The sequence below is a fragment of the Streptopelia decaocto genome (assembly GCF_964273445.1).
Source record: "Streptopelia decaocto genome assembly, chromosome: 7".
NCBI lineage: Eukaryota > Metazoa > Chordata > Aves > Columbiformes > Columbidae > Streptopelia > Streptopelia decaocto.
The window spans coordinates 68,576,812-68,602,821 of NC_138661.1; the positions used below are offsets into that span (position 1 = coordinate 68,576,812).

Sequence of the window (26,010 nt, forward strand, 5' to 3'; positions counted from 1 at the left end):
GGGGAGGGTCTGTGTGAGGGAGCGGCCGGCCCCGCCCCGGCCCCGCCCCCGCAGTGCGCAGCGTCTGCTCCCCCCGCCGCACGTGGTACGGTCCGCGCACGCGCCGTCCGCGGCCTGTGCCCCGCCCCCTGTGACGTACGCGCGCCCCCGGCCGCCCCCGCCTCTCTCCCGCTCACGCGCCTCGCCCCTTCCGGCCGGCTCACCGCGCGGCGGCCAATGAGGAGCGGCGGCGGGGGCGCGCGAGGGCGCCGCGCCGTGCGCAGGCGCGGCCGTGACGTCGTGCCCGTGACGTCGTGCCCGGCCGCCCAGCGCGGCGACGGATCGTGCCCCGGAGCGTCCGCCGCGCGCTCGCGGCCTCCCGCCGCCGTCGGTGAGTCACGTGGCCGCGGGCCCGCCCCGCCCCTCCCGCGCGGCCCCGGCCCGTCCCGCCGCCCTCTCCCCCGGCCCCGGCTCCGCCGCGCGGGCCCGGCTGCCCCCGCCCCGCCGGCCGGTCCGCGCCGCCCCGGGCCCGGCTCCCGGCCGCCCCTCCCGCCGCAGTCCCGCCGGCCCGGGCCGCCCCTGCGGCTCCTCCCCGCTGCCGCCGCCCCGAGCGCGGCTCGAGCCGGGCCGTGCTCGCCTGGGGACCCCGCGGCGAGCGTCCTGCCCGGCCCCGCGGCGGGACCGGCCCCTTCCCGGCCCGCCCCGCCTCACGGAGCGGGGCCCGGCCCGAGCAGCCCCGCCGCCCGGCGCTCGGGCGTGCCCGGGGCCCGCGGCGCCGTTCCGCCCCGGTGCCTTCCCCCGGAGCGGGCCCTGCTCCGTGTTACCGCCCGGCCCGGCGGGACGTTGCCCCGGACCGGGGCGGGCCGAGCGCGACCTTGGGCAGCGGCGGGAGCGCCGGGAGGGGCCGTGCCCGGGGCAGCCGGGCATGATCCCCGGGACACGTCGGCTGCCCGTGCCCGGGGCTGCCCCGGTGCCCCGTTCGGAAGGGCCCGTGTCGCGGTGCCCAGGCCGCGGGGCAGAGCCCAGCGCGTCCTCCCGGAGCTCGTTCGGCGCCGTGTCCGCGGCGCTGGGCTGGGCCGGCGGCCGCTCGGCCGCGCTCCCCGAGTCCCCGCTCTGAGCGGGAGGCGTGCGAGCCCCGGCCGGCTGTGTCGGTGCTGGGCCCCTCTCCCCGAGGTGGGATCGGCCCCAGCGCTGCTCCGGACAGGGTCGGCTGCCGCCGCGTCCCGCGCTGCGGTGTTCCCGGGAGCTGAGTGGGGTACACGGGGAAATGGGCTGTTCCATGAGGGGTGCTGCTGAGTGTTTTGGGGCATATGAAGAACAACTCGAGCCTTGTCTAGATCAAAATGAGGAGAGCTGATCTTGGCCTGTCTTAGTGGGCTTAATGTAGTTGCCGCTTTGGTGCCCGTGGCCGAGGGAGCGGTTGCTCTGCAGCACAGCGTTTGTTCCTGTTGACTTCTGGGGTACGAGCCCCAGCTGGAGGTGCAGAAGCTGGTGATGAGGTGGAGCTGAGGGGTCCAACAGGGCCGCTGTGACGCCTGTTTGGGGACAGTCACATCTCGCTGTGCCTGTGCTCCGTTGCTGACCGTTGTCTCATAATGCAGTGGCGAGCGGCCGGGTTGTCCCTCACCGTGGTGCACGGTGAGAGGCGGCCGTGGCGGATGAGACGTTCTCCTGCCCCCTCTGCCCGTAAAACGGGGCTAATCCCGTGTAAAGCGGCAGGGAGGCGGAGGAAGGAGGGTGGGATGCTGTAAGCCTGGCCAGGAGCTCAGCACGGAGCGGGTGCTGGCCTTCGAGCTGCTGTCTGCAACAGAATACTCGTCCGTCTTCTGTATCTTGTTCTGCTGGAAACCCGTGCGTCTCCCTGCGGAGAGGCCAGGCCGCTCGCCTGGAGCCAGCACAGCCTGGAACCTGCCTTGTGGATTAAAGCAGGAAAGTGCCACCACATCGCCTCTTTGAGGCAGGAGCTCCCATTCACGTACAGTGCTCAGCACAATACGCCTGAGTTCTGTGTCACTGCGGCGCGGGTGATCAGAAAACTGTGTCTGCGGGGAGAGCCCGCGGGTTCCGGCGGCGTTGGGCTCTCGGTGGGGCTCTCGGTGTTTGCCCACCCGACCTGTGGCGCCCCGGGCTTTGCCTTCGATTGTGCAGCCCGTGTCCAGCCCCGTTGTCTGGGCTCAGTAAAGCCCTCGTTGGCTCTGGCTGCGGGTTCCGTGGTCACGGCAAGCCCCCGCGGCAGTGGGTGCCAGCGGGAGCCCCGGCCCGGCTCGTGGAGATGATGGCAGAGAGGCGATGTCCCCGTGTCCCCTGGCCTGGGACGTTTGCTCCGGTCCAGTTGTGTCACTGGCCAGCAGGTCTGAGAGCACTTTGCTCTCTCTGCGCATCGTGAGTGTTAAACCTTGGTGGCAGGCGGGAGCTGGTTGTGCAGCACTGGAGTGCGCAGGGGGAGCGCGGTGGGCAGCGGGGTCCCCGCTCGGGCGCCCGTCTGCCTGGGGCCGGGGTGCCGCGCTGAGCGCGGCAGCGAGCTCGGGGCGGGCTTCCCGCGTGTCCCCGCGGTAGCTGATCAAATCAAGGTGGGAGCGGGTAGAGCACATCGTGCCTGTGCCGGGCCGGTCTGCCCGCTGGGCGCCGCCTCACGTGGCGGGAGCTGTTTGTCTGGCCGTGCCGTGGGAACGCGCTGCGATCGCGGGGACGTGACGCACGGCGAGGAACCGGCAGCCGAGAGTGAACTTTCTCCTGCGCGGGCGCTGCGGAACGCGGCGTGTCCAGGGAAGCTCGTGGTGACGGTGGCGGTGGCGTGTTCCTCCTGCCGGGGCAGGAGCGCCGAGCAGCCGCGGTGGTTGTCGACAGCGGCTGAAATAAGGAAGGGAATGTTGTGAGCTGGTTACACGTGTTTTTCCTCGCCCGGCAGAGGTGGGGAGGGCCCGGTGCAGCGTGTTTTCCTGTCCTGTCTGATGCTGCAGGAAGATTAAGCCACAAAGCACCAACTCTGCAGGCTACGTCTGGGCAGGTGGCTGGAGGAGCCGGTGAGCCGAGGGTTTGCAGCAGTGCGGGAGGGGTGCGGGGCTTCGGGAAATGGGTGCTGGAGCAAGAGGAGGTTGTAGTGAGACTTTACAGGACCTCAGCCAAAGGAAAGGAGACTGGGACTGAAGGAGATGGAGGTGACAGCAGTCGCGCTCGCAGACGTCCTGAGAGAAGGAATTGAAAGGGTAGGGAAGTGCTCAGGAGCGGTGAGGAGAGATGGCCGGAGCCCTTCCGCTGGGGAGCTCCGGAGGCGGCTGAGCTGAGCGGGGCTGGGAAAATGCCCTGGAAACGGGGTGCTGGGCTTGGAAGAACAGGTGGAGAGGGAAAGGGAAGTCACCGGTGCCACGTGCCCGGCAGAGTCGGGCGGGGGAGGCAGGAGCAGGGCTGCGCCGAGGGCAGGTGGGGCCGGAAGGGGCAGCGGGACTGGGGCAGAGCCCGTGTGCCGCTGGGAACAGTCTGAGGGGCTTTCGTGGATGGGGACGAAGGGTTTGGAAAGAAGGGAGATGGGGTGGTGGACTGGGGGGAGGTGGGTTGTAGGGCTGCGGGGGAAGGAAGCGCCTGTTTGGAGAATCAATGTGAGCATGGTGTGAATTGGCACCGTCGTGGGAAGTCGGGCGGGTTTTGCTGGTGTTTCTCCTGCACATTGGGGCGAATGACGAGGATGGTCGGGGTGACGTGGTTTAGCCCAAAGAGAAGAAGGTACGTTGAAGGTTGCCCAGCAGAGAACCTGCCGTGCTGCACCTCGGTGGCTTCAGCAGCCGGCGTTCCAACCATGGGGGTCGGGACCTGCTCCGCCGGGTCGGGGCCGGAGTCTTGGCCTCGGCCGCGGGCGCAGGCGGTGCCGGGGCTCGGGGGCTCACGGCCCTGCGCAGGTTTGGTGAGCTGTGGGGTCGTTCTCGGGCGAAGGCAGCAGGGAGCTGGGGGCTGTGTTTGTGTCACGTCTCGCTGGGTGTCCCCAGTGGCAGCTCTTGGGGCTCCCCCCGCGCGTGGCGCTTGCTCAGGCGGACGGTCCCTCGGCAGGTACCTCAACTCGCACGTTGTTTCTGTGGTGGGGGCTGGCTCTTGCTCCCGGCGTTCCTGCTGCGCTGCGCCGGGTGCGCAGACCTCGGGGTCAGGGCACTGCGGTTCCTGCCCCGTCGCCACGGGGAGCGGCCGGGGCAGGTCCCTCGAGGGACGGGGTTCGGGAGCCTGGCCGCAGGGGCACGGCGCGCTGGACGGGGACCGCGCTGCCGAGAAGGCTCCGCCCGGGCAGGATCTGCTCGAGTTCCAGGCGTGGCTGGTGTTCACGGCGGAGCCTTTCAAAGGGCCGGGGTGTTCCGCTGCAGCAGACCAGTGCGTAGCAGATTGCTGCTGCTGAAGTGATTAGCAGCGATGTCGTGTTTAACTTCCTGGTAACCCATCCCTGGGATCGCTGCCCGCCCGTGCTGTGGACACCGGGTTCTTGGCTGCGGGCGCCGGCCGCGTCCCCGTGTGCCGGGTGCCGCTGGCCTCTCGTCACAGCCCAGCTCCGTGCTGGCCAACTCATCGCGGCCGAGAGCTGCTGCGGGTGACACCGCAGCTTTCCTGGTGGCTCCTGAGCGTCACCCCGTCCTGTGCCGGGCGTCCCCTCCGTCACACGGGCCAGAAAAAGGGCTTTGAGCAGTTGAGCTTCGTTCCTGCGAAGGAAGAGCAGCTCAGCAGGAGGGGGTTCCTCGTCAGTCAGCCCAGGTGACTGACGCCCTGATTGTGACTGAACCGATCTAATTGTAACGTGCTCCTGTCATTAAACGCGCCTCTAATTTTGTGCTGCAGTTCTCTCTGCCTTCAGCAGAGTTTAGTCAGCACCAGATACTTTCCTGTCCACCCTGAAGAAAAACACCTTGAGAGGCAGGAGAGGAGAACGCGAGGAGGAGAGAGCGGAAGCATCGGCACCGTGCGGCAGCTGCGGCACCTGTGGCACCGTGCGGCAGCTGCGGACACGCCGTGCGCTACGGGGGACAGCGGCGTGGAAGGGGACAGGGTGGGGGGGCTGTACAGTTACAGTCGGTGGTGGATCCAGGCGGGCTGCTGTACGGTTACAGTCGGTGGTGGATCCAGGCGGGCTGCTGTACGGTTACAGTCGGTGGTGGATCCAGGTGGGCTGCTGTACAGTTACAGTCGGTGGTGGATCCAGGCGGGCTGCTGTACGGTTACAGTCGGTGGTGGATCCAGGCGGGCTGCTGTACGGTTACAGTCGGTGGTGGATCCAGGCGGGCTGCTGTACGGTTACAGTCGGTGGTGGATCCAGGCGGGCTGCTGTACGGTTACAATCGGTGGATCCAGGCGGGCTGCTGTACAGTTACAGTCGGTGGTGGATCCAGGCGGGCTGCTGTACAGTTACAGTCGGTGGTGGATCCAGGCGGGCTGCTGTACGGTTACAGTCGGTGGTGGATCCAGGCGGGCTGCTGTACAGTTACAGTCGGTGGTGGATCCAGGCGGGCTGCTGTACGGTTACAATTGGTGGATCCAGGCGGGCTGCTGTACAGTTACAGTCGGTGGTGGATCCAGGCGGGCTGCTGTACGGTTACAATCGGTGGATCCAGGCGGGCTGCTGTACGGTTACAGTCGGTGGTGGATCCAGGCGGGCTGCTGTACGGTTACAGTCGGTGGTGGATCCAGGCGGGCTGCTGTACGGTTACAATCGGTGGATCCAGGCGGGCTGCTGTACAGTTACAGTCGGTGGTGGATCCAGGCGGGCTGCTGCACCGTTACAATCGGTGCAGTACAATCGGTGCCTGGCTCGTCCCCGAGCTGTGATGGGCTCTCGGTGTCTGGGCTTTGGAGCAGGTTGGTGCCTCCCGCGGCCATTTCCAAGCAGTTTCTCTGTGTTTTCCGTTGCGCTCCCTCGCGTGTCCTCAGGCTCGGCCCAGGCTGGCGCGTTCCCCAGGGCTCCCTAAACCGTGGGGGTCCCTGGGAGACCCCGGCTCCCTCAGCCCGGAGCTGCGGGTCCCTGTGTCTGAGTGGCCGGTGTCCCTGCTCGCTGCGCCCCAGGGAAGGGACCGGATTCCTGCCTGTCCCTCCCGCCACCTCCACCCTGCGTGGAGCCTCCGGCCCTCTGCCCAGGCCCTTGCTCCGGTGCCGTTCTCTGGCGCCGGGCCTGCGGGGGGGCGCTGGGCGAGAGGCCGTGGGGTCCCTGGTCCCAGCCGGGGCTCAGCCGGGAGGCGTGGGGCGGGCCCGGGGCTGTCACCGCTGGGCGCTGCGGCCGCGGGCAGGGCCGGCCGTGCCGGGGACAGGCCGGGGCTGCGGTGCCGCTGTGTCACAGCCGGGATCGGCGTCTCGCGGGCTGGGACTTGCCATCGGGGTTTTACATCTCCCAGATGCTGTTTCCATCTTCCAGCAAGCGCCTGCTCCGTGTCCCGGCGAGCTCGGCGTTACTTCAGTGACTGTGTTTACATGGCCGCGTCTCTTCTTGTGCCTTATTAATTTATTTTCTTTTTTCCCTAGGTGAGGTGTCGTGTACCAGATTTCAAGTTTTAATGATTTTATGTAGTTGTTTTTTTTAAAAGACTAATGGATTAATGAAGCAGAATTTTACTGGTGGAAAAAGCGAAGCAGTTTGGAGCAAGCAGGTCGTCCCCGCGCCGCTCGGGCCATGGGTCAGCCAGCCCTGTCCGGCGCTGTTGCCACCGTCCGTCGTCTCCCGGGGCTGTGAGGAGCGTCCCCCCAGCTCTCCGCGCCAGCCTGCCCTGCGCTGCTCGGACATGGTTGCGGCAGAAAGGATTTGATGAAATTCCTGCCGATTCCTACCCACCGAGTGGATACGGAGCCTGCGGAAAGGCCGGGGGGGTCAGGAGAAAGGAACGAGTAGGAAGAGGAGCAAACGCACAATCGGCTGGACCTTCCCCTCCCGCCCCCCTGGCAAGAAAGGGATTTACAGCTCAACCTTGCACCAGCTGTTCCTCGGCTTTAACAGTCAAGAGAGAATAAATAAAATTAAACGGCCACCGCCAGCCAGCCTGGGATCCTGGGGAGATCAGGGAGAGTGTTTCTGTGCCCCCAGCGAGGGGGAGGCGCGCGGTGAGGAACCGGATCGCTTGCCAGACCCCGCTCCGTGCGGCAGCCGAGGGGCTGCGGGCGTCCCAGCAGATTAGAAAGGAGAAGTGGCTTTCCAGCCAGAAGTGACCGATTCCGTGCTGTTTCCCGGGGCGCTGCCTGGGCAGGACCGTGGCCCATCCCACACATCGCTGGTCCCGTCCTGGTGAGCCCCGCGGCCACCTCGGCCCCCGGGCCCGGCGTTAGCGGGTGGTGCCCGGCTGAGGGCAGCCGCGGGGGCTCTGGGCATTCCTGCCCCAACGGTTTTAAAGACAAATCCAGTTTTCTGCTCTGAGCTTTTAATGTTTTTAACCCCCGTTCCCCGCGCCCGTTGTCTCCGGCGGGGCAGCGTGTAGCCGGGCTCCTCTGCGGGGACTCGGCTGCGTCCCACTGCCCTCCCCTTCTCGCCCGGCTCTGGCTCCGCGGGCCTGGGCTATGCTGCGGGGCGGACCCCCCGCCACAGCTCCAACATGCCAGCAGCGTCGGGAAAGAGATTCAAACCCAGCAAGTACGTCCCGGTCTCGGCTGCCGCCGTCTTCCTAGTGGGAGCCACCACCCTCTTCTTTGCCTTCACGTGAGTCCCAGCGGCTGCACCCGGGCGGGGCGGGAGGGGGCACGCAGGTCCGGCACCCGGGGCGGGGACCGCGGGGGCAGCGGGGGGAGCTGGCGCTTCTGGGCGGGCTGACGGGGCCGTGGTGCTCGCGGTGCGGAGGAGGGTCGGTGCGGGGGCTCCGCGGCCCGTGGAGCGGCTCAGCCGCGGCTGGGCGCGTCTCACAGGGTGTCCCGTGGGCGAGCCCGAGGCCGGGCGCGCGTTGGGTCCTGACGAGGCACCGTGCTCAGCTCAGCTCCTGGCAGCTGCTCCTCCTGTCACCGAGCGCTTGCACAACTCCGCCGTGCTGGGCATCGGTGTGTGACTCACAGCTGGATAATGGTGCAGGGAACTGTCACCTTTGGAGCTCCATGAAGGGGTTTGGTGGACTGCGGCGGGCTCCTGGTTATTTTAGAGTTTCATAACTGATTTGTGAGCCACAAAGGAAAGTTCAAGGAGCAGGACTCTGACCCCTGTGTGGTCTCTTGCTCCTGCTGTCGATGTTGGGCTTGGAGTGGTTCCGCTGCTGCCCGGGGTGCCGGCTCTGTTCCCCTCCCTGCCCGGTCGCTTCCTTGGCGGGAGGGCCATGGCTGGTGCAGAGGGAGGTGACCCCCGCCCTGTCCCTTGCTCTTGTGGGACACCTGTCCCCACACCCCGGCCAGAGCTCTCCCTGCTGAGGGGTTTTGCCGCGGGAGGCAACTCCTTCTCGGCTGTGGTGACTGCTGCGCTGCAAGGTCACCGTGGCTCCAGCGCCTGGCAACAGCCGGGCAACAACACGGTAGGTAACCTGAGCACCGGGGCCGGGCAGTTCCGTTTGCCCCGTGAGGACAGAGCAGCTGGTGGCGTCGCTCAGCAGCGCGGCCGGCCCGGCCCGGCCCGCCGGGACACGGTGTCTGGCAGCGCTGGCAGCCCGGTGGGGGTTTGGCAGCCTGGTGGGGGTTTGGCTGCTCCGGTAGGGGTTTGTCAGCCCGGTGGGGGTTTGGCTGCTCCGGTGGGGGTTTGGCTGCTCCGGTGGGGGTTTGGCTGCTCCGGTAGGGGTTTGGCTGCTCCGGTGGGGGTTTGGCTGCTCCGGTAGGGGTTTGTCAGCCTGGTGGGGGTTTGGCTGCTCCGGTGGGGGTTTGTCAGCCCGGTGGGGGTTTGTCAGCCCGGTGGGGGTTTGGCTGCTCCGGTGGGGGTTTGGCTGCTCTGGTGGGGGTTTGGCTGCTCCGGTGGGGGTTTGGCAGCCCGGTGGGGGTTTGGCTGCTCTGGTGGGGGTTTGGCAGCCCGGTGGGGGTTTGGCTGCTCCGGGCTGTCAGACGCTCGCAGGGAGTCTCTGGGTCTGCGCGGCTGCTCCAGGGGCTGCAGCGGCAGCGTCTCTGAGCAGCTGTGTCACAGCCCGGGGACTCTGCATTGTCACACAGGCTGTGTGTTGGGGACAGCCCTGTCTGAGCTGCCGCGGTGGCCGATGGCAGCCGCGTGTCAGCATCGCCGGAGCCAATGCTGCCGAGCAGGTTTGTTCAGAGCAGGAACACCTGGGCAGGGTCGTGTTAATTGTAGGTCAGTGGATGTTATTTAACCTACTAAAACATGACATTAACTCTCAAGCAGAGCAAGGCGCTGTGCACTTTCACACAGGCTGTTTGGCCAGGGGGTTGCGTTACTCCCAGCGATACGTTTCTCCAGACGCTTTTCTCCAGCTGCTGGGATGCGGGGACACGGAACGAGGTTCCGTCCCGCGCCAGAGCCGGCGCTCGGTCAGCCTGCGGGAGTTCTGGGGCTGTGCAAGAGCCCGTGGAGTACAAACTCTTCATTGCAATTAGGTGAACCTGTAAAAGCTCTGACCCCAGCTGTTCCTGCCGGCCCCGTGGCCGGGACGGCTCAGGGCATCGGCGCCCGTTTGGGACAGGAGCTCCGGCCTCTCCCAGCACTGGTGCCTGGAGGGGACACCAGGGCAGGACGTGGCTGTCCCTGGAGCTGGTGGTGGCTCCAGCGCACGGTGGCACAGAAGCCCCTGGTGGGACCTGGCCTGGTGGGACTGTGGTGCGCGGGGCTGCGTGTGCAGCCAGGCCGTTGGCACCGCGGCGAGGGCCGAGTCCGCGCCGGCGTGGGGCAGCACGGGGAGCCCGGCACAGTGCGGGGGGTCCTGGGGGCGGGGCAGGGGCCGCTGGGGCTGCGGAGAGGGGGGGGCGCCAGGCTGGCAGTGACGGGCTCTCCTGGCGTGGCTGGTGGCAAAAAGCCCGTTTCGGATCCAGATATGACTCAGTTTGCCCGAGATTCCCCAGGTTCTCTTATGCGCTGCCAGCGACAAGTCTGGACAGCTCTCCCAGTGATGGGCGTGCTGCGTGTCCCCATCTGCAGAGGGATCTGGGAGAGTTCTGAGGCCTGAGGCTGTGATGATGGGCACCTTCTCCTCCTCCTCCTCCTCCTGCCCCGGCAGGGCCTGCAGCCCCTGTGCTTCCCGGGGAGCGAGAGCCAGGAGCAGCCGGTGCTGATGACGGCAGTTCCGGGGATCGGCAGCACCTTTGCTCCCTGCGCTGCAGGAGCCGTGTTCCCTCCCACGGGTGGGGTGCACGGAGTCACGGAAAGGTTCGGGTTGGGAGCGACCTTAGAGCTTCCCCAGTGCCCCCCCTGCCATGAGCAGGGACGTCGTCACCAGCTCTGGCCTGGGGTGTCTCCAGGGATGGGGCAGACGCTGAGACCCCCTGCAGTGCTGGTCCAGCTCCGGGTCCTCAGCACAGGACACACACGGACCTGCTGCAGAGGGGCCAGAGCAGCCCCAGGAATGACCCGAGGCTGGAGCAGCTCTGCTGGGGACAGGTGAGAGAGCTGGGCTGTGCAGCTGGAGAGGAGAAGCTCCGGGAGACCTCGAGGCAGCCTCCAGTGCCCAAAGGAGGCTCATAGGGAAGATGAGGACACACTTTTTACAAGGGTAGTGACAGGCTGAGGGGTGATGGCTTTAAACTGATATAGAGGGGAGATTTAGATGAGAGATGAGGAAGAAATTCTTCCCCGTGGGGGTGGTGAGACCCTGGCACAGGCTGCCCAGAGAGGTGGTGGGTGCGCAGCCCAAGGGCACAGGGTGTGCGCCCCTGGCTGCTGGTGCAGCTCCCAGCAGTGCTGGTTGTGCTGGGGGAGCTGGGCCGGGCACGACTGGCGTGTTCATCCCTCGCTCGGGTCCCGGCCCCGCGGTGCCGGTGGCGTTGGTTCGCCGCGGTGCCGGTGGCGTTGGTTCGCCGCGGTGCCGGTGGCGTTGGTTCGCCGCGGTGCCGGTGGCGTTGGTTCGCCGCGGTGCCGGTGGCGTTGGTTCGCCGCGGTGCCGGTGGCGTTGGTTCCCCGCGGTGCCGGTGGCGTTGGTTCCCCGCGGTGCCGGTGCCGTTCCCCGCGGTGCCGTTCCCCCGTGGTTCCACGGAGCAGGCTCAGAGGGTTTGGGGTGCGGGCTGGAGCTGCTGCTCTCGCAGCCGTCCCACAGTGCAGCTGGAGTGCCTGACGGGCTCCGAGGGACGCGGGAGGGGACACGGGCGGCTGAGCCGGCCGGGCCTGTGCCCCGGGCTGTGCTGGAGCCGTCCCTGCCCCCGGGCACAGCTCGGGGGAGGCCCTGCAGATGTGTCGCAGGTACATGGGGCTGGTGGCACCACCCGAGGTGCCCCGGGGGACGAGGCTCCCGCCCCACGAGGTGCCCGGGGAGGGGTGGGGTGCGGGGTTTGGAGAGAGCTGTGGGCACAGCCCTGTGCCGGGGTGCTGGAGGCAGAGCAGGGCTTGGTCCTGTCGCAGTGTCACTGCCCGGTGTCCCCTAAAGCCCGGCGGATTTGCCCTCCCGCTGTGTCTGGCACCGCCTTGTCCTGTCCCTGTCCCTGTGGGGCCGGCGCCTGGTGCCCCGCGCGGTGCCCGGTGCCCGGTGTGCCTGTCCCACCCGTGCCCTGCCCAGGCAGGCGCACGGCAGCTCTGCTCGCTCCTCCAGCCCCCTCGCTGGAGCTGCCTGGCGGGTGGTGGCACCGTCCCCGGCCCAGTTGCAGCGGGTGGCGGTGGAGGAGGGGACGGGACCCGCGCCCGCCCCTTCACCTCTGCCCGCTCGGGGCTGCGGGATTACGGCACTGGCACCATATGTCCCCTGCCCGCCGGGCCCCGCGGTCCCGCTGCCCAAATCCACCTGCGCTTATCGCTGCGGGGGGACGGAGGGACAGATGCTGCCCTAGATCTGCCGGATTAAACTCCCGTGGCAAAGCAGATTAGGGAATTACGGTGGCGCCTCGCGGGGAAGCCCGCTGTCCCCAGCCGCGCGGGGGACGGTGACGAGTCCCTTGCTGCGCTCCCCGTGGCAGCGGGGCCAAGGGTGACGATGGTGTTGTGTGATGGTTTCCTGGAGGCTGCTCCGCGAGGGTGGCTGAGCACAGCTGGGGTCGGGCTGGTGCAGCTGCAGCTCCGCTTTGCGTGTGGAGGGCACTGGCTGAGGGTGGGGGACGATTTGGTGGCAGGGAATGGCCACAGCCCCTGGGCAGGAGCCCGGACACGGAGCCAGGGGTGGGGCTCCCCGGCCAGGCCGCCCCGGCGCGCGGGGCTGCTCACGGGGACCCGCGGGGCTCGGTGACGCTGCCCGGGCTGTGCGGGAGCGGGGACCACGCCAGCGTGCCCACTGCCCCTGTGCCCGCAGGTGCCCCGGGCTCAGCCTGTACGTCTCCCCGGTCATTCCCGCCTACAATGCCGTCGTCTTCCTCTTCGTGCTGGCCAACTTCAGCATGGCCACCTTCATGGACCCCGGCATATTCCCGCGAGGTGAGTGCGGCTCTGCCTGGGACACGGCTCGGGTGGAGCCGCCTCCTTCCTCGGGGTACGGGGGATCCCGAGGGCTGGAGGACCCTCCCTGCCCCTGCCCCGCCCAGGGCACCGGGTGGGGACACGGCGTGGGGACATCGCTTGGGGGCAGCACCCAGCCCATGGGACCGGCGCATGGAAGCAGCATAAATCCTGGCACCCGAATCGGGTCCCTGGGGCTCAGGAGGGTCTTGGTTTGGGGGCAGGGCCTGGCAGAGCCCCCCCTCCTCTGCTGGTGCGTGGGCTGGTCCCTGGGCCTGGTGACAGAGGTGGACGGGAGGGCAGGAGGCAGCGGGCCCGTGTCTGACACGCGGCTGCGCTGGCGTTTCCCGCCAGCCGAGGAGGACGAGGACAAGGAGGACGACTTCCGAGCCCCGCTCTACAAGACGGTGGAGATCAAGGGCATCCAGGTGCGCATGAAGTGGTGCGCGACCTGCCGCTTCTACCGGCCGCCGCGCTGCTCCCACTGCAGCGTCTGCGACAACTGCGTGGAGGTGAGGACCCGGCAGCGCCCCGGCAGCGCCCGGCAGCGCCCGGCAGAGCCCGGCAGCCCCTCACCGTGTCCCCTCACCGCAGGAGTTTGATCATCACTGCCCCTGGGTCAACAACTGCATTGGGCGGCGCAACTACCGCTACTTCTTCCTCTTCTTGCTGTCGCTCACCGCGCACATCATGGGCGTCTTCGGCTTCGGGCTGCTCTACGTGCTGTACCAGGTGGAGGAGCTCTCCGGCGTCCGCATGGCCGTCACGTATCCTCTGCGGGCGGGCGGGGGTTTTGGGGCAGGGGGGCTTGGGGACGGTGTGCGCGCCGCAGGGCCGCGGCTCGTCCTTAGCTGGCGGTGGCAGTATGGTGGTGATGTGCGTGGCCGGGTTGTTCTTCATTCCCGTCGCTGGCCTTACGGGGTTCCACGTGGTGCTGGTGGCGAGGGGCCGCACCACCAACGAGCAGGTATGGCTGCGGGGCGGCTGGGGCGGCCCGCGACCAGGCAGCCGTGGTGGGTGGGATCAGGGGACGGTCACCAAGCTGGTTGGGGACCAGAGCAGGAGGTGTCTCTGGGAGGTTGGGTGCAGCTTGGGCATGGCGGTCCCCGCTGCCGCTCCCGGGGGTCTGTGGGGACACGGAGCCGGGCGGGCACTTCTGGGGGGACGAGAGGCAATGGGCGCGGCGTGGGACAAGGCAACGTCCAGTCAGACACCGGGGAAGGGCTTGTGCCCATCAAAGGCTGCTGAACCTTGGGACAGGGACCTGGCAAGGGGAGGGGGTATCTCCGGGTGTCTCTGTCCTCGGGGACTGTCCTGAGGGAGCTGAGCAGACCTGAGTCCCTGGCCTGGCGGTGGGACCAGAGCTCCCTGGGTCCCCATCCCCCTGGGGTCCCGGTCTCCCCTGTGCGCTGCGATGCTCCTTGTCCTGCAGGTGACAGGCAAGTTCCGCGGTGGCGTCAACCCCTTCACCAACGGTTGCTGTAAGAACGTCAGCCGGGTGCTCTGCAGCTCCCCGGCCCCCAGGTGAGCTGTCCCCGCGTGGCCATGTCCCCACAGCCCCGGGAACCGCCTGTCCCCGGCGGCGGCTCCTGACACCCTCCCCCAGGTACCTCGGGCGCCCCAAGGCTGAGCAGACGGTGCTGGTGAGACCCCCCTTCCTGCGGCCAGACGTGTCGGACGGTCAGGTCACTGTCAAGGTCATGGACAACGGTATCCAGACTGAGCTGAAGAGGACAAAGGTGAGGATGGGGGGAGATCGGTGCTCCCCACCTTGGGACCCTCCACGCAGCCCAGGGTTGCGAGTCTGCATACGTGAGTAAAGAACCGAGTGAGCCTTGTCACCTTCCCGTCCCTCTGTGTCATCTCGTTCTGTGACCCCGTGGGACGGACACCACGTCCCCCCATGTGGCAGCAGCCACATGAGGCTTTGCCCCCTCCGTCCCCTTCCCCGTCCGTCCTTTGCCCTCGCGGCGTCCCATGGGTGTCCCCTCCCCAGCACGTCCCAGCACCGGCGGCACGTGCTGCCTGCAGGCGCTCAGAGTGGTGGATGCCGGGGGGAGCCGGAGCCCCCGCAGCGCTGCTGCCGCTCCCTGCCCGGGGGCGAGACCCGGCGCCCCCTGATCTCCTCTGCGCTTTGTCTCCGCAGTCCAAGGGGAGCCTGGAGGTGACGGAGAGCCAGTCTGCCGACGCCGAGCCGCCACCCCCACCCAAGCCAGACCTCAGCCGCTACACCGGCCTGAGGACACACTTAACCCTGGCCACCACCGAGGGTAAGGAGGGCACGCAGGGCCAGGCAGCGCTGGGAGGGGAGCCCAGGGCTGCGCCAGGCGGAGCAGGAGCCAGGGCCTCAGGAACAGGCTGCAGGGCGGACCCGGAGCACATCGGCACCGGTGCGGAGCAGGACGTGCCGCCTTTCTGGGCTGGTGCACGTGGCCCTGTGCGCTGGGGTTGCGCACAGACAGCGCTGCTCCCTGCGAGGGGGCAGGAAGCCGTGCCAAGCTGGGGCAGGCCGCGGTGGCTGCGACGGGCAGGCTGCCGTGCCGCAGCGGGCACAGGAGCATCGCCCTGGTGAAGGGGGCGAAGCGGCGGCGGCCGGGCTCAGCGGCAGAGCACCTTTGTAGCAGCTGCGGACTCGCGTTCCGCGTCCCCGAGCGCCGTCGGAGCAGCGCTGGGAGCTCCTGCGTGGGCTTGGCGAGAGGTGGGATGCGAAGGGCTGAGCTGGAAGCAGCCGGGGTCTCCGCAGCTCTCCCGTCCCCCTGGAAAGGGGCTGCGGTACCTGCAGCTGAGCAGCCGGCGGCTCCGGAGCACCCGGCACCCGCCGGCACCTCCAGGCAGCGCCCACCCTGCGGGGCTGTGGCAGGGAACGGCAGCGCCGGCCCCACACTGCGCCACGGGGACGTGTTTTCCATCCCACTGTGTTTCACCCGCCTGCCATCCCGTCCCCGCCTCCCCGTGTGTGCACCCCAGGCTCAGAGCCGGTTCTTGGGCAGGGAGGGGGCTCTGCACGGCGTTCCCCGGGAGCCGCCGCGGTCTGAGTGTCTCTCTCCCCCCGCAGACAGCAGCTTGCTAGGGAAGGACAGCCCCCCCACGCCCACCATGTACAGGTACCGGCCTGGCTACAGCAGCAGCAGCAGCTCGGCGGCCCTGCCCCACTCCACCAGCGCCAAGGTACGGCTGTGCCGCGGCGGGGCCGGGGAGCCAGCGCGTTCCTGGCTGGGGGGGTCGGGGCTTTGCAGGGACGCTGTCTTTCTGCGGGTGACCCCCGTGCCTCTGCCCCTCAGCTGAGCCGAGTGAACAGCCTGAAGGAGCCCAACTCCATGTGCGAGGGCGGCCACAAGCCCAGCTACCGCTCGGAGCCCAGCCTGGAGCCCGAGAGCTTCCGCTCGCCCACCTTCGGCAAGAGCTTCCCCTTCGACCCGCTCTCCAGCGGCTCCCGCTCCTCCAGCCTCAAGTCGGCGCAGGGCACGGGCTTTGAGCTGGGGCAGCTGCAGTCCATCCGCTCCGAGGGCACCACCTCCACCTCCTACAAGAGCCTGGTGAACCAGACGCGCAACGGCAGCCTGTCCTACGACAGCCTGCTCACGCCCTCCGACAGCCCCGACTTCGAGTCGGTGCAGGCGGCGCCGGAGCCCGAGGCGCCCGTGGGCTACACCTCGCCCTTCCTGTCCGCGCGCATCGCCCAGCAGCGAGAGACCGACCTGCACGGCCGCTTTGCCGGCCCCCCCAAGCCCGTGCCGCGCGAGCCCTCGCCCGTGCGCTATGACAACCTCTCCCGCCACATCGTGGCCTCCATCCAGGAGCGGGAGAAGCTGCTGCAGCAGCCGCCGGCCGCGGGCAGGGACGAGGACGCGGCGCAGCCGGACTCGGGCATCCAGTCGACGCCGGGCTCCAGCAACGCGCCGCGCACCAGCTCCTCCTCGGACGATTCCAAGCGCTCGCCGCTGGGCAAGAACCCGCTGACGCGCCCGGCCCCGCCGCGCTTCGGCAAGCCCGAGCCCCCCGCGGCGCTGCGGGCGCGGTCCCTGGGCTCCCCCGACCCGCCTGCCGCCCCCCACCTCGGAAAGTCCCTGTCCTACGGCAGCCAGAAACCCGCGGGCCAGCCCGGCGGCCCCGAGCCGGAGGAGGTGGCCTTGCAGCCCTTGCTGCCACCAAAGTAAGTGCCGGCACCAGCTGCCACGCGTGCGGGGGTCTGCAGAGCCATGGAGGGGGGGTCCTCACCCTGGGACGCCCCGGGACTGCCCCACCGCCCAGCAGCCCCTCCGGCCCCCCCTTCCCTGCACCCGCAGCAGTGACCCCCCCTCACCGGGGAGAGGGGAGAGTAAAACCCTCCTCTTGTTCCTTTTTCTCCTCCCTCTTGTCCCAGAACAGAGATGGTACCCGCCCGGGGAGCCAGAGGGGGGGCAGGGCTGGGGTCCCTCGGGCGTGACAGCAGCCCCTCCTGACCCTCTGTCCGTCTGTCCTTCCCGCAGGGACGAGCTGCAGCTGCGAGCCGCCTACAGTAAGTCCAACGGGCAGCCCAAGAGCCTGGGGGCCGCCCCGGGCACAGGGCAGGCGCCCCTGGGCAGCCCCACCCGCGGGGGAGTCAAGAAGGTCTCTGGGGTGGGGGGCACCACCTACGAGATCTCGGTATGAGGCGGCGCCCCCGCGCCCCCAGGGACGTTCAGCGCCGGACTGTGGCTCCAGCAGCCGGACGGGGGACGTGGCCGTTCCCGCCCCCAGAACGGGGGGTGACGCCCGCGCGGGGCCGCTGGTCCCCCAGCAAGGACTCCGGGGGGGCAGGTCCTGCAGCCCCCGCCCCGCGGTGGGGCCGGCGCCGCGGGCCTCGTGCAAGCGCTCGCTCGCCTGGCGGGGCAGGGATGGATTGTTTTTAAACCAGAATACTTTTTTTTATTATTATTGTTACGGATTCTATTTTTTTTCTCTTTCTGAGTTACCAGGTGTGTGTATATATAAATATCTATATATATATAAATATAAATATTAAAAAAACCCACAGAAATTATATATCTTACCCAGAGAGAGGAAGAAACTGCCCATCCCCGGCCCAGGGCCTGGTCCCGCTTGTCCCTGTCCCTACGGGGGTACGGCCGGACCGCGCTGGTGGCGCTGCTGTCCCCAGGGGGCTGCCCCCGCCCCCCCGAGGTGCTTTTGGCCAAGGAGGCTCCTCCTGGCTCTTCACTCGTGAGGCTCCAGCCCCGGGGCCGCCCCTTCTCACCCGCAGTTTTTGGGCTTTTACCGTTTCCCGGGATTTGTGTTGGTGGGTTTCCCTGGTTTTGTTCGTTTTGTGTTGTTTGAGCGGGGCTGACGGGTTTCTCGCTGTCCGCGGTTGGTTGTTCCCGTGGGGAAGGGGAGCGCGGCGGGCACGGCCCCGTAGAGCAATATTTTTCTCATCACATGCCAAAAACGCAGCCAAGGAGCCCAGCGCTCCCGTCCCCGTTCCCCCGTCCCCGCGAGCGCCCGGCGCCACGCAGCCCTCGTGGCGATCTCCCCCGTGGCCTCCGCAGCGCCACGCCGTTGGTTTTTTATTCTTATTAGCCATTTTAAAAAGGAGGAATAAAAGGATATTTAATGAGCCGCCCCGGCCGGCGTGCGTGTGCTTTGTTCGGCGTCCGGGACCGAGCCGCCCCGACCGCCGCGGAGGCGCCTCCCGGGCGGGCTGCTCCGGTACTGGCGAGTCCTCGGTGAGCGACGGGCAGGGCCCGGCGCAGCTCAGGCTCCTGGGAGCGCAGCAGGACCCCGGCCTGGCCGGAGCTGCTGTGTCCTGCTGCTCCGCCAGCAGCCGCCGCCCGGGCACACGGTCCCTCTCCGGGGTACCCGTGTCCTTGCCAGCCCAGGGGACGAGGGGGGAGGAACCGAGAGCCCCTCGCCCCAGCCCAGCAGCCAAAGCCAAGGCAGGAGCCCCTGCCCGGGCTCTGCCCGCCCTGGCGGGAGCTCGGCCGCGGTCCCCGTCCCCGGGCACGGCGCGTCGGGGCAGCACTGGTGCCACGGCACGTGGACTCCCCAGTCGCAGCAGCCACCGCCACCAGCCGCTCCTCAGAGCAGAGACTTTAATTAAAAGGTGACTAAAAAAGAGAGGCCGCGATGCACTGGGTTGTTCTGGTATAAAAGGCCCAGGCTGGCAGCTCCGTTGCCAGCAGAGTCCTCGTCCCCTGGTCCCGCTGGCTGCACGTGGGGCTGCGGGGGCGTCCTCTCTGCCGGGGGGCACAGGCCAGCCCGACCCCCCGCCGCGCGCCGCAGGAGCGCCGAGTCCCTCCCGGGTCAGTCGGGGCTGCGCCCGCGGGCTGGGGACCCCCGGGGGCCTCACCGCAGGCTGCTGCTGCTGCTGGCCTGGGAGCCGCCCACCCCCGGGTGCTCGGGGCTGTGCCGGTTCTGCGGAGGAAGGACAGACGGATCCCGTGAGACCTGCTCAACAGCAGCGCCCAGGGAACGGCTGCTCACTCGGCAGCCCCGAGGGTGGACACAGGCTGGGAATCGAACCGCGGCTTTCCCCACCCACCTTCTTCTTCTTCTTCTCTTTCTTTTTCCTCTTTCGTTCCGGATCCTCCTCTTTTTTCTTCTTTTTCTTCTTGTGGTCGGAGTCCGAGGGGGTTTCTGGAGGAAGAAGAGCGCTGGAGGACATGGGCATCCCCTGGGGCCGGACGGGAGCGGGGGTGGCTGCGGCAGAGGCACAGCCCTTACCTGGGGGGACGGGATCCTGCGTGCGGCTCTGCTTGTGCTTGTGCTTGTTCTTCTTCTTGGGCGGCTGGATGTGCATCAGCCGGCACTGCTCGGGCAGCTGGGGAGAGGGGACGGGGCTGCTCAGGCCGGGCCGGGCACCCCCCGGCCCCGCGGCCGCCCCCCCGCCCCCCGCCCGCGCTCACCGGGCCGGCGTGCAGGCGGAAGCCGGTCAGCATGGTGCCCGTGAGGGGCGTGAAGGAGCTGCCGCAGATCGGGGGCTTCTCGATGAGGGAGCGCAGGCTGCTGTTGTCGTGGGAGCCGGGCAGGTCGATCATGCCGGGCAGGTCGGGGAGGAAGTTGCTGAGCTTCTCCTTCACCTTCTTGCCGCAGAACTTGTTGTAGGCGTGCTCCAGGTTGTAGTGCGTGATCAGGTTGGTGCTGCCCGTCAGCTCCGTGGTGCCTGCGCGGGACGGGGCGGGACGGGACGGGGAGCTGCTGCCGCGCCCCCGGCCCCGCTCCCCGCCCCGCGCGGGACCCGGCCCCGCGCCCCCCGCCCGGCCACCCCGATCCCGCTCCCCGCCCCGAGCCCTTAGGCGCCATTTCCCCGCTCCACTGCAAGCCGCTTGGCCCCGCCCCCTGCATGCTCATTGGCCTGCCGCGCTGTCAGTTCGCGCCTCCCCGCCCACCACCCTCTCTCCTCATTGGCCCGTCGCGCCGCCAGTTTCCGCCGCAGCACGGCTCCGCCGCGCCGATTGGCCGAGCGCGTCACCCGCCCCGCACCTGGCAGCTCCCGCAGCAGGTAGAAGGGGCCGGTGGCGGCCTTGCGGGCCGCGTCCTCTCCCGGCGGCGGCGCGGCGGCGATGGGGGGCGGTGCGGCCCCGGCGGCCGGCGGCTTAGCGGGCCCGAAGCCCAGGGCGGCGGCGGCAGCGGGCGGCGGCTCGGCCCCGCCGAACAGCGCGGAGAAGTTCTCCATCTTCCCGGCGTGCCCCGCGCGGGGCCAGCGCCCCGCCCCGCCCCGCCGCGATTGGCCGAGCCCCGCCCGCTGCCCGGTTGCTAAGGGAGACTCAGCCCTAGCCTTCTGATTGGCCGCTTCTCTCTTTCACCCTCATTGGTCTGCCGAGGCTTGAGGCGTGCTTGACAGTACCGCTCGCCATTGGCCAGCGGGTAAAAAGCCCCGCCTCTCGCAGACGAGCAGGTGGGCGGCCCAATAGGAGGGGGGCGGTCGTGCGCGCGGAGGCCAAGATGGCGGTGCTGGCGCCGCTGCTGGCGCTGCTGTACTCGGTGCCCGGGCTGTGCCGCTGGCTGGCGCGGCCCTACTACCCGCTGTCCGCGCTGCTGGCCACCGCCTTCCTGCTCGTCCGCAAGGTCCCGCCGCTCTGCCAGGGGCTGCCCTCGCAGCGGGAGGATGGCAACCCCTGCGACTTCGACTGGGTGAGGCGGCCCGGCCTGCCGCTGCCCCGCCTCCCCCGGGCCTGCACCCTGCGGGCCGCGTTTCCCTCTTGCCCTCACCTGCCGGGCCCCTGGGTCTGGCCCCGGTCTCCGAGCGCCTGGCTGGGCCATCCTCTGGGCCCGCACCCCAGCCCGGCTGGGGGAAGCGCAGCGGCCCCTGGCACTGCCCTGCTGCTGCCATCCCGCTGCTGAGGGGCTGGGCGGCCGCGCCCCGCACCGCAGGGCAGTCCCGTCTCCTTGCGGTCTCCCCCTCGCGGCCCGGGAGGGAAAGCAGCTCCAGGAGGAGGCGTGGAGCCGGCAGGGTGTGGGGCCAGCAGCGCTGGCACAGCCGCTCGTCCCGGTGCCGGGAGCAGCCTGGCTGCGGGAGGACGCTGCGGCTGCAGCTGGCGCTGGCGGCCGCCCCCAGCTCGGCAGCCCCGCGGTGCCTCCTGCTCACGCTGCTCTCTCCTGTCCCAGCGGGAGGTGGAGATCCTCATGTTCCTCAGCGCCATCGTGATGATGAAGAACCGACGCTCCAGTGAGTCGGGGCCTGTGCTGGGGGTGGGGGAGGCCGTGGGGCTGCCTATGGGCCCTCCCGCAAGGAGCCGGATGGGTTGGGATCTGGAGGACCAGCTCTCGCCCACCCTAAGGATCGTCCCTGGTCTTCTGCGAGGATCTGGCACTGTCTTCTCTCCCTCCGCAGTCACCGTGGAGCAGCACATTGGGAACATCTTCATGTTCAGCAAAGTGGCGAACGCCATCCTCTTCTTCCGCCTGGACATCCGCATGGGCCTGCTGTACCTCACACTCTGCATAGGTGAGACCTGCCGGGGCGCCAGGGCACCCGTGGGCAAGGCTCAGTGTGCCCCCGGCACCCGCTGCCCCGCCTGCCCGCCCCCTGCGCGGCTGGGGCAGAGCTCCCTCTCACCGGGGGTGCCCTGTGTCCTTCACTGCCAAGGAGGCTGCAGCTGTGAGGAGCCTCCATGGGCGAGGGGCAGCGCGGGGAGCGCCTCAAGGGGAAGGAAGCCTGTCCATCCCAGGGCTCGCTCTGCCATGGCTCCGTGGGGAAGGGGGAGCTTCATCCCAAACCCATCCTGGGCGAGCTGGAGGGCTCAGGGGCGCTGTTGTTGCAGTGTTCCTGATGACCTGCAAGCCCCCCCTCTACATGGGCCCTGAGTACATCAAGTATTTCAGCGACAAGACCATAGATGTGAGTATCCCCTCCCGGGGGGCCGGGACTCTGCCGGCCGCCCCCGCTGAGCCCGCGCCCCTGCGGCAGGAGGAGCTGGAGCGGGACAAGCGGGTGACCTGGATCGTTGAGTTCTTTGCCAACTGGTCCAGCGAGTGCCAGTCCTTCGCCCCCATCTTCGCCGACCTCTCGCTCAAGTGAGTGGTGCCTGTGGAGGCCCGGGCAAGGCGCGGGGCCCCCGCTCACCCGTGGCACTCACAGCTCCTGCCCGTCCCGCCCAGGTACAACTGCTCGGGGCTGCACTTTGGGAAGGTGGATGTTGGCCGGTACACGGACGTCAGCACCAGGTCTGGGGGGACAGGCTGGGCAGTGGGGCCGGGCTGGGGTCTCCGGAAGCCCCCAGCTCACTCAGCTGCCCGCAGTCCCCACCAGCCTCTGCCGTCCTGCTGCAGGTACAAGGTCAGCACCTCCCCCCTCACCAAGCAGCTGCCCACCCTCATCCTCTTCCAGGGCGGGACAGAGACCATGCGCCGGCCGCAGATCGACAAGAAGGGCCGGGCTGTGTCCTGGACCTTCTCTGAGGTGGGTGGGACGGGACGGGGAGGGCCCGCGGGGGTCCCGGGGCGCTGACGCTGCCTCTGTGCTGCAGGAGAACGTGATCCGGGAGTTCAACCTCAACGAGCTCTACCAGAGGGCCAAGAAGCAGCCGAAGCCGCGGGAGGAGGCGCCTGAGGAATCCCCCGCAGCGCAGGCACCGTCGCCGGGGGAGACCAAGAAGGACAAGTAGGAGCTGCCCCGTGCTCTCACCCATCGCCCGTCACCATCTCCTGGTGGCGCCAGCCCCGGGACCCCTGCCCAGGGCTCTGTGGGGGCAGCTGCGGCCTAGGCCCGGGGGTGCCGTGTGGGCCAGGCCCGGTGTGGGCGGGGCCGGAGGACAGGCCCGCCCTCGGTTAACGCTCGTCCTCATCGCTGACAATAAACGGTGTGTGTCCGCGTTCCCGTGTCCGCGTGTCTGTGTCCGGTGGGGGACCCGGGACCCCTCTGGACCCTGGTGGGCGTGGCTTGCTGCCGGGGGCTGGGCCGCTGCTGAGGCCCCGCGCTCTGATTGGGTGTCGCTGCGGCGCTGGCTGCACGGCTCCGAGGGGGAGCGGCGGGCGCGCGGGCGCAACCACTGATCCCGCCCGGAGGGGTGTCCGGCCTGTGCCCGTGTTACCGCGGCCCCGTTGGCCCCGCCGCCGCTGACCGGGAAGGGCGAGACGACTCCGCAGAGGTGTCTGGCAGCGAGGAGCGGGGGCGGCCCGGTTGCCCGGCACGCGGGCTCCGGAGCGCCGTTCGGCCCCGCCCCCTGCCCACCCCGGAGCCTCGCCCTGGTGGCGGAGGCCGGCGCGGTGCCCCGCGGTCGCGGCACGTGTTCGGCGCGGCGCTGCAGGTAGGAAGCGGCGCGGCCGCTCCGGGCTCCGGGGCCCCCCCGTACCGGCCCCTCCCGTGCCCGCTCCCCGGGACCCCCTTCCCACCCACTGCCCCAAAGCAGCGTCCCCGGGACCCCCTTCCCACCCGCTGCCCCAAAGCAGCGTCCCCGGGACCCCCTTCCCACCCGCTGCCCCAAAGCAGCATCCTGACCCCCTTTCTCCCCACACACCGCGGCGGCATCTCCACCGCGCCACGGCAGGATCCCCATGGGGACCTCCCTTTCACCCCCCAGGGTGGATCCCCGGGGACCCGCCCTTCCTGACCCCTCCTAAAGCGGGATCCCCGTGGGGACCCTTCTGCCCCGCCCACCGCGGGACCCCTGGGGTCCCACCCTTCCCGTCCCACGGCAGGATCCCTGTCCCCGCACCGTGGGACCCCGGGGTAGCCCCCCCCAGCTCGCCCCGGCCCCAGCACCCGGCGCTCTCCCCAGGATGGCTCCCCGCGGGCGGAAGCGCGGGGCCCGGCCGGCGGTGCCTGAGGCTGCAGAGCAGGCGGAGGCCCCGCAGAAGCGGCCGCGCACGCAGGGCCGGGACAGCCCGGGGGGCACCGGCCCCCGCGTCGTCATCGAGCACTGGTGAGCGGACCTCACCTGCCCCCCAGCGCCCCTCGGGTGTCAAGGAGGTCCTTGGGGTGCCCCCGGGCGCTGACCCGCCTGTGTCCCCCCAGCAAGAGCTGACGGGTGTTCGGGCGTAACGCGGCGGCGGTGAGCGAGGCCCTGCGCGGGGCCGTGGCCCATCTCCCCGTGGACATCAACCCCCGGCAGCCGCGCAGGAACAGCTTCGAGGTGTCCCTGGTGAAGGAGGATGGCAGCAGTGAGTGCAGGGGCGGGGGGCGGGGGTGAGGGTTCCCTGTCCCCCCTGACCTGTCCCCCCTTGCTCTCTGCAGCCGTGGAGCTGTGGAGCGGCATAGGGAAGGGGCCCCCCCGCAAACTGAAGTTCCCCCAGCCAGAGGCCGTGGTGGAAGCGCTGAAGAGCAACTTGGCATAGAGGTGGCGGCCAGGTGAGTGGGGACAGGGATGGGCTGGGCTGGGACAAGGCCACACGCCGACCACGTGTCCCCACAGCCACGCCGGGACCAGCACTCGCAGCAGGAGCACCCATGAAGAGGCGAGACGAAGTGGGGGGCACTGCCAGCCCCAGTCCCGTCTCCGATGCTGCAGCTCTGCTGTGGGCAGCTCTCCCCACGTCCTCCTCGTCCCCCTACTGTTCCCCAATAAAGCTCAGCAGCCACACAAGCTCAGCTCTAATGCTTTATTTCCAGGCGCAGCAGCCTGGGGCTGGTACAGCCTTTTGGCCGGGGTGAGGGCAGTCCTGGCGGCATTGCCCGGGAGGCAGAGCCGCCCCCTAAGTGAGCACATCCACATCCTCGTCCGACTCGGACGAGGGGCAGGGCCAGACACAGACAGTGCCAGGGGGCAGGCACGGCTCCAGCGTCCCCACGTCCACATCCTCCTCCTCAGGGTGACCCAGGGGGTCCCCCGGTGCCACCACCTGCTTGTGACCCTGTGGGGGTGCGGGGGGCACCTGCTCCTGCTTCCTCCAGGCTGCTGGTGAGGGCCGCTGGTGGGGGGAGCGCCTGCCTGCCCGCTCCAGTGCATCCTCGTCTGACAGGGGCTGCGGTTCTGTCACCCCCCCATCGCCTGCTGCCAGCGCGCGAGGCTGCCACTCCTGCACCACCTCCCAGCACCCCCCGCTCTCCACCTTCCGCAGCTTCACCCGCCCCACGGGGCCGGGGCCGGGGCGTGCGGTCCCTGGAGAGCACGACCGCTCCCGCGGGGGGACAGCGGTGCTCCCCGCGGGGACAGCGGCACCGCCGGGCTCAGCTCTGCCGCCCGCCGCGGGGCAGCCGTGCCGGGCTGGGCGCAGGCAGGAGCGGTCGAGCTGCCGCTGGGGTCCGGGCCGCATCAGGCGTCCCCCCCGCAGCTGCAGCGACTCGAGCTCGGTGACGCGGAGGCGGCGGGCGGCTGCCAGCACCTCCTGCGCCTCCTCCCACGTGGCCTCCAGCTCGGCCGTGTAGAGGAAACGCACCAGCTTGCGCAGCGCCCCGATCCTCAGCCCCCCCAGCTCCAGCACCACCCTGCGGCCCCGGGGGGGCAGCTCCCGACCCAGCTGCTCCATGAAGAAGGGGCTGCAGACAGAGAGGACGCAGCAGTGGGCCACCACCGCCTCGCCTGCAACGCAACAGCTGCTGTCACTGCCCTGCAGTCCTCCCGCTCTCCCTGACCCTCCCCGGGGGCTGTGGGGACCCTGCCCACGCGTCCTTCCGAGCACCAGCAGCCGTGGCCGCGCTGCCCGCTCACCTTCGGCCTGCAGCACCACATCGCAGAAGACGTCTGCTCGCTGCTGCTGCTGGTGCAGGTGCTGGAAGGCTGCGCGGAGCAGGCGGGTGCTGCGGTACAGCAGCCTCGGGGCGGCCGACGGCGAGCCCATGGACATCCTGTGGAGACAGCACGGCCCTGGGGACACGGGCTGGCCCGCGCGGCGTGGGCCGGGGCGTGGCGGGGCCCGCGCGGTGCGGGCGCGTTCTGCCCCCGCAGCCGCGCCACGGGCTGCACGGCCCACAGGCACCGCGCGAGCTCCGCGCCTGCATGGGGCGCGCGCAGACTCCGCCCGGCTGCGCGACGCCCCACGCGCGCCAGCCACCCCCGGGCGCTCCGCTCGGCCACCAGAGGGCGCCGGCCCCGGCGACTGCGAGGGGAACGCGGGCCGGTTTGGAGGCTGCCGCCTCACCCGGCCCGGCCCGGCCCGGCCGCCAGCGCCCGCCCGGGCGGGCAGCCCCGCGCCCTCCGCGTACCTGCCGGCGGGAGAGGGGGCAGCGCCGAGGTGCCCGAGGCCGCGCGGGGGACGGGACGGGACGG

General features: G+C 69.6%; 5 protein-coding genes across 10 annotated transcripts; 3 read left to right on the plus strand and 2 right to left on the minus strand.

The window, feature by feature from the left end:
• Window positions 1-227: 227 nt before the first annotated feature.
• On the plus strand, window positions 228-17,402 carry ZDHHC5 (zDHHC palmitoyltransferase 5). 4 transcript variants are annotated; one of them, XM_082058983.1, is made up of 13 exons: window positions 5,621-5,637; window positions 5,673-5,805; window positions 6,463-7,624; window positions 12,267-12,388; window positions 12,764-12,921; window positions 13,004-13,176; window positions 13,274-13,376; window positions 13,842-13,933; window positions 14,016-14,148; window positions 14,556-14,679; window positions 15,465-15,577; window positions 15,691-16,562; window positions 16,879-17,402. In XM_082058983.1, the coding sequence occupies exons 3-13, from the start codon at window positions 7,521-7,523 to the stop codon at window positions 17,039-17,041; spliced, it is 2,157 nt and encodes a 718-aa protein (XP_081915109.1). In that variant the 5' UTR covers window positions 5,621-5,637; window positions 5,673-5,805; window positions 6,463-7,520; the 3' UTR covers window positions 17,042-17,402. The 4 variants fall into 4 exon arrangements, with proteins under 4 accessions (XP_081915107.1, XP_081915108.1, XP_081915109.1 ...); XM_082058981.1 differs by lacking the exons at window positions 5,621-5,637; window positions 5,673-5,805 and adding an exon at window positions 228-370; XM_082058982.1 differs by having other exon boundaries at window positions 5,609-5,805.
• Window positions 17,403-18,571: 1,169 nt separating this feature from the next.
• MED19 (mediator complex subunit 19) lies at window positions 18,572-20,079 on the minus strand. Its single transcript, XM_082058987.1, has 5 exons — window positions 19,847-20,079; window positions 19,270-19,526; window positions 19,088-19,184; window positions 18,906-19,000; window positions 18,572-18,778 (listed from the first exon to the last, which is right to left on the minus strand). Exons 1-5 carry the CDS (start codon window positions 20,037-20,039, stop codon window positions 18,710-18,712), a joined length of 711 nt encoding a protein of 236 aa, XP_081915113.1. The 5' UTR covers window positions 20,040-20,079; the 3' UTR covers window positions 18,572-18,709.
• A 178-nt stretch (window positions 20,080-20,257) lies between these two features.
• TMX2 (thioredoxin related transmembrane protein 2) lies at window positions 20,258-22,677 on the plus strand. Of its 2 annotated transcripts, XM_082058986.1 has the most exons (8): window positions 20,261-20,497; window positions 20,972-21,032; window positions 21,198-21,311; window positions 21,628-21,704; window positions 21,774-21,880; window positions 21,965-22,030; window positions 22,136-22,265; window positions 22,333-22,677. In XM_082058986.1, the coding sequence occupies exons 1-8, from the start codon at window positions 20,309-20,311 to the stop codon at window positions 22,468-22,470; spliced, it is 882 nt and encodes a 293-aa protein (XP_081915112.1). In that variant the 5' UTR covers window positions 20,261-20,308; the 3' UTR covers window positions 22,471-22,677. The 2 variants fall into 2 exon arrangements, with proteins under 2 accessions (XP_081915111.1, XP_081915112.1); XM_082058985.1 differs by having other exon boundaries at window positions 20,258-20,497; window positions 21,965-22,265.
• Window positions 22,678-22,866: 189 nt separating this feature from the next.
• SELENOH (selenoprotein H) lies at window positions 22,867-24,387 on the plus strand. 2 transcript variants are annotated; one of them, XM_082058988.1, is made up of 5 exons: window positions 22,867-23,112; window positions 23,504-23,727; window positions 23,820-23,965; window positions 24,039-24,152; window positions 24,217-24,387. In XM_082058988.1, the coding sequence occupies exons 2-4, from the start codon at window positions 23,585-23,587 to the stop codon at window positions 24,137-24,139; spliced, it is 390 nt and encodes a 129-aa protein (XP_081915114.1). In that variant the 5' UTR covers window positions 22,867-23,112; window positions 23,504-23,584; the 3' UTR covers window positions 24,140-24,152; window positions 24,217-24,387. The 2 variants fall into 2 exon arrangements, with proteins under 2 accessions (XP_081915114.1, XP_081915115.1); XM_082058989.1 differs by having other exon boundaries at window positions 22,909-23,112; window positions 23,584-23,727.
• An 81-nt stretch (window positions 24,388-24,468) lies between these two features.
• On the minus strand, window positions 24,469-26,010 carry BTBD18 (BTB domain containing 18). The gene is made up of 3 exons (XM_082059133.1): window positions 25,947-26,010; window positions 25,453-25,589; window positions 24,469-25,323 (listed from the first exon to the last, which is right to left on the minus strand). Exons 2-3 carry the CDS (start codon window positions 25,586-25,588, stop codon window positions 24,497-24,499), a joined length of 963 nt encoding a protein of 320 aa, XP_081915259.1. The 5' UTR covers window position 25,589; window positions 25,947-26,010; the 3' UTR covers window positions 24,469-24,496.